We start from the raw sequence: 2,515 nt of genomic DNA, 5'->3' as shown, positions 1-2,515 counted from the left end.
ACCGGTAGGGGAACACCCCGGTGTACGGTGAACGACGAGAGTTGCTGGAACTGAGTTACCGGGTAGCACAGACAGGAAGGGAACATTAAGGGCAAAGAAAGTCACTGATCAAGTTATACTAGTCCATATATCAATAACCATAAGCATGTGCATCATCATCATCAACATCATCATCATCGTCATCGTCATCGTCATCGCGTCGTCGTCGTCGTCGTCATCGTCATCATTCATCGTCATCGTCATCGTCATCGTCATCATCATCATCATCATCATCATCATCATCATCATCATCATCATCATCATCATTATCATCATTATCATCATTATCATCATTATCATCATTATTATTATTATTATTATAAAATTATTATTATTATTATTATTATTATAAAATTATTATTATTATTATTATAAAATTATTATTATAATAACATTTTTATTATTATTATTATAATAAATTTTTTATTATTATTATTATTATTATAAAATTATTATTATTATTATTATTATTATTATTATTATTAAAATTGACTTGAAATTAACATATGTTAGTTTACATTGTTTAATTTTATGTAATAAATTCATTCTGTATTTCATTTTATTTTCAGCCAAGCCAACACAATGTTTGCTATAATTTTTTTTCAATTTCAATTTTTTTTCTCTCTTTAGACCCAGTCACTTAATAAAATAAGGTATAAAATAAGGTACAATTACAATACATTGTTGTCATGTACTATTTGATCATCTATAAATCACGGTATCGATTCTACCATCATTACTCGCCCACGCAATAGGAACATTATATGGTTCAACCCCCCGTACAGTGCTAATGCTGTCTCTTATACACATCTAGATGTGTATAAGAGACAGGTCGCAGACACCGCAGCGCACATCTCATGTACGAAGCATCCATAGTGACTCCACGATTCTTCACAGATTGAAAATACAGTGAATCTGGGAATGAATCATACAAATTAACACTTCTAGTTTATGTTTGTTTTTCGAACATAGGCTTACGCAGTTAAATATTATGTAATACATTTAAATATTAAATTGCAAAAATCATTAAAAATTGATCTTTTAAAGTTTTATTTACTTTATTTAAGTATCTGTGTTTTTATTATTGAATATCATTTGCAAAAATAATATGAATAAAACATTAGGAAAATTGTGGGAGCTCATGGTTAACAATGAAATTAATAGTGTTACACAGACTCTACTTAAGAATATACTAAAAATCATAATGATTTTGTTAGGAAAAATTGACTTCGAATCAATAATATTTGATAAATATTACAGTTTGTTTTGAATCGTGTTTAAATTATGATTTCTTAAGTTTGCATTTACTAACGACCATTTAAATAATTTGTAGAAAACTCATTTAATATTATCTTATAAAATATTAATATATGTATATTATTAATTCATAATACTTACCATATTCACAAATGTATCCTTCCGATTTGGCATTGGGATTTTTATTGGTAGCAGGAATATCCCAGAGTAAACCAGTGGTCATTTCGATCCTAGCCCCACATTGTTTGGAACTGCTCAAATCAGGATCTGAACCTCCCCATTGAATAGAAGAACGAAACTCCTCTCCTGTTTCCCACTTCCAGTTTGCATCAACATTCCGATCCAAACCCGCTTGCCGAGATAAGCCGATCTCATACATTCCGTCTGGGTAATTATTTCTTATGTAATCGAGTACGGCGTCAAATTCATCGACAGTTGTGAAGCTTGCAAGATAACCACCTGATGATTCACAAATTTTCTTTAAATCTGACCATATTTCTTTTTGCTCGATTAGACCAACATTATACTCCGAACACTTATACTGGAACTTGGGAAAGCCTTAAAAAGGATGAATTATGAAATTAGATTTAAAAAGTAGGCCTACTGTACTTTGTATTTAATGAAATAAATAGTAGACAATCGCAAAGCTTTTTTAAACATATTTTTTAATGGGTAACCCTTTCTTTCAGCATATCCTTGAACGTCGGATCACATATTTAGGGCCCTCTTAAATAAATGAAATAACGCAACCTTTAATCAGCGAAGTCTCTCTACGAGGTTTGGGTAGTGGAGTGGAGTTGCCGTGGTGTCTTGAGAAAAAGGGAAAAAAATCTGCTGTCACAGGAATCGAACCCGGTACCCTGAGATTAGAAGGTATGCATATTAACAAATAAGCTTACGGTCGCAGCAACCTTTTAGTCCTTAGGACTCACATTCAAGACCTCCAGTTACCATAAAAATGTTGTCAAAGATAAACAAAATATACGGCCATTGTAATATATCAAAGTAATGTACGGTAGTGTCTCGTAACAGCAGTATAGGTATTTGATAAATTTTGATCAAATAGGCTAACAGTGTACTTGGACCACTTATACTTGAAATTAGAAAAGCCTTAAAAGCGATGAATTGTAATATCCAGTAAAAAAAAAATCTACTAATACTTGTTTTTATTAAATGACATATACATTTGTAAGTAAACATTTTTTCTTTAGTGTCGAGT

General features: G+C 31.2%; 1 protein-coding gene across 1 annotated transcript in view; it reads right to left on the bottom strand.

Annotated features, from left to right (window-relative positions):
• Nucleotides 1–826: 826 nt before the first annotated feature.
• The window catches only part of LOC117120070, a 19,285-nt gene continuing 17,596 nt past the window's right edge, over nucleotides 827–2,515 (bottom strand). Inside the window, exons 2-3 of the mRNA XM_033265078.1 lie at nucleotides 1,438–1,854; nucleotides 827–954 (exon numbers count right to left, since the gene is read on the bottom strand). Coding sequence (XP_033120969.1) covers nucleotides 827–954; nucleotides 1,438–1,854 — 545 coding nt within the window. The remainder of the gene's footprint in view (nucleotides 955–1,437; nucleotides 1,855–2,515) is intronic.

Source organism: Anneissia japonica, unplaced genomic scaffold, assembly GCF_011630105.1.
Source record: "Anneissia japonica isolate Jap-2015-1 unplaced genomic scaffold, ASM1163010v1 scaffold287777_len348014_cov174, whole genome shotgun sequence".
NCBI lineage: Eukaryota > Metazoa > Echinodermata > Crinoidea > Comatulida > Comatulidae > Anneissia > Anneissia japonica.
Note: the sequence above shows the minus strand (reverse complement) of the source record. Positions and strands in the feature narration are given on the sequence as shown.